The sequence below is a fragment of the Ptychodera flava genome, chromosome 4 (genome assembly GCF_041260155.1).
Source record: "Ptychodera flava strain L36383 chromosome 4, AS_Pfla_20210202, whole genome shotgun sequence".
Classification (NCBI taxonomy): domain Eukaryota; kingdom Metazoa; phylum Hemichordata; class Enteropneusta; family Ptychoderidae; genus Ptychodera; species Ptychodera flava.
The window spans coordinates 18,619,763-18,621,402 of record NC_091931.1 but is presented as its reverse complement, the minus strand read 5'-3'; the positions used below and the strand labels follow the sequence as shown (position 1 = coordinate 18,621,402).

General features: G+C 41.8%; 1 protein-coding gene across 1 annotated transcript; it reads left to right on the top strand.

Moving 5' to 3' along the window:
• Positions 1–529: 529 nt before the first annotated feature.
• LOC139132132 (1-phosphatidylinositol phosphodiesterase-like) lies at positions 530–1,417 on the top strand. The gene has a single exon (XM_070698522.1). It carries the CDS (start codon positions 530–532, stop codon positions 1,415–1,417), a length of 888 nt encoding a protein of 295 aa, XP_070554623.1.
• The last annotated feature ends 223 nt before the right edge of the window (positions 1,418–1,640 follow it).

The window sequence follows — 1,640 nt, the reverse complement described above, 5'->3', positions numbered from 1 at the left end:
CTTCTTCCTATATTTAGTTACTCTAAAACAAAGTTGAAACCAATCTGAACTAATTTCACTGCCGCAAAACTACTTTTTTGTTGAGTGGAGATTCAAGCTTTTGGTGATGTTGTTTGTTTGCTGTCCTCTGTTTATTTTTCGTGATTTATTCAAGAAAATAAACAATCTCTAGAGAATCAAATGTACCACCATTTTTTCCAAACAAATGACGCTGTCATTCAGGAGCTGCTGTAGCACCATTCTAATGTTTGCACAGTATATTAACGACATCACGAAAGTCGTAAAATACGAATGTAAAGGTCGTGGGATAATCCGCTAAGCAACGAAAACACATGACTGCTTTGGGTTTCAGTTCTCTATTTACACACAACTATGCAGATGAGCCTCAGATCTCCTATATATTCGTCAGACTTTGCTTCACATTACTCAATAAATTGCCGTCGACAGAACAAGCATGCGAAACAGGGACTCCAACGAAATAATGGTTGCCAAATACATCGTATTGATACACCTCGTTATAGGTCGAAACATGGACATCGCCGATGGTGCACCATTAAGACCAGACTACAACACTGGAAAGGATGCTGGGGTCAGTTATCCAGACTGGATGTCAAACTTGTATGACGACATGTCCCTGGCGGACCTTTCCATACCTGGTACTCACCATACAATGACCTTCGGTGGATATGGTGGACCTCTAGCCCAATGCCAATCATGGACACTGGAAACCCAATTGGAGGCCGGAATACGTTTCCTTGACATACGTTGCAGGCATTTTTTCGACGTATTAACCATTCATAACGGCTTGTATTATCAACACGTTACCATTATGGGTGTTCTCGAAACAGTGACAACCTTCCTCGAAGATCATCCACATGAAGCTGTATTCATGCGTGTTAAAAAAGAACACACAGAGTATGGCAATAGAAGTATGGAAGAGCTATTCAGAGAGGCAATTGGCATGTTCGATTCAAAGTTCTTCTGGACAATCAATTCAATGCCAAATCTTAGAGAAGCACGTGGCAAGATCGTTATCCTCGACGATTTTGCTGACGGACGGGTCGGAGTAAAGTACAGCGATGCTGAAATAGCTGACGACTGGGAAGTCCCTGCACTACTGCCAGAAAAACTCGATGCAAAGTGGGAATCGGTGAGAAATAATTTGAATAAGGCGAGTGAGGACCGGAGTAATCGAATGTTTCTGACGTATACCAGTGGTAGCAGCAACAGGGTCTTCGCATACGCAGTCGCCGATCGAATCAACTCAAAACTGTTTGAATTTATCAACAGCAACTCTGGTAAGAAGAAGTTAGGGACTCTAGTGATGGATTTTCCGGGAGGAACACTTATCGAAGAGATTATTCTGTCTAATAACTTCCTAACTCACGACAATAAAACCCTGGATCAAATCATATAAATCGATAGCAGATCGTTTGATTTTTTGTAAATATACTGAACGTCGACAGCTTCTTGTGCAGTTTTCGTCTCTTAACATCGCCATCCACGGAAGGCACAAACATTCAGATCGTTGCTTATCTTCAAAGCGCTTATGAACACTTGATCATGGGAAACGCCTTTCTGAAGTCTCGTCAAAAACACACGGCGATCATACTACGTAAACTAAGTGCGTACAGGTAACT

Coding starts and splice junctions, on each gene's coding strand:
- LOC139132132 (XM_070698522.1), top strand. CDS start 530: ATGGACATCGCCGATGGTGCACCATTAAGACCAGACTACAACACTGGA.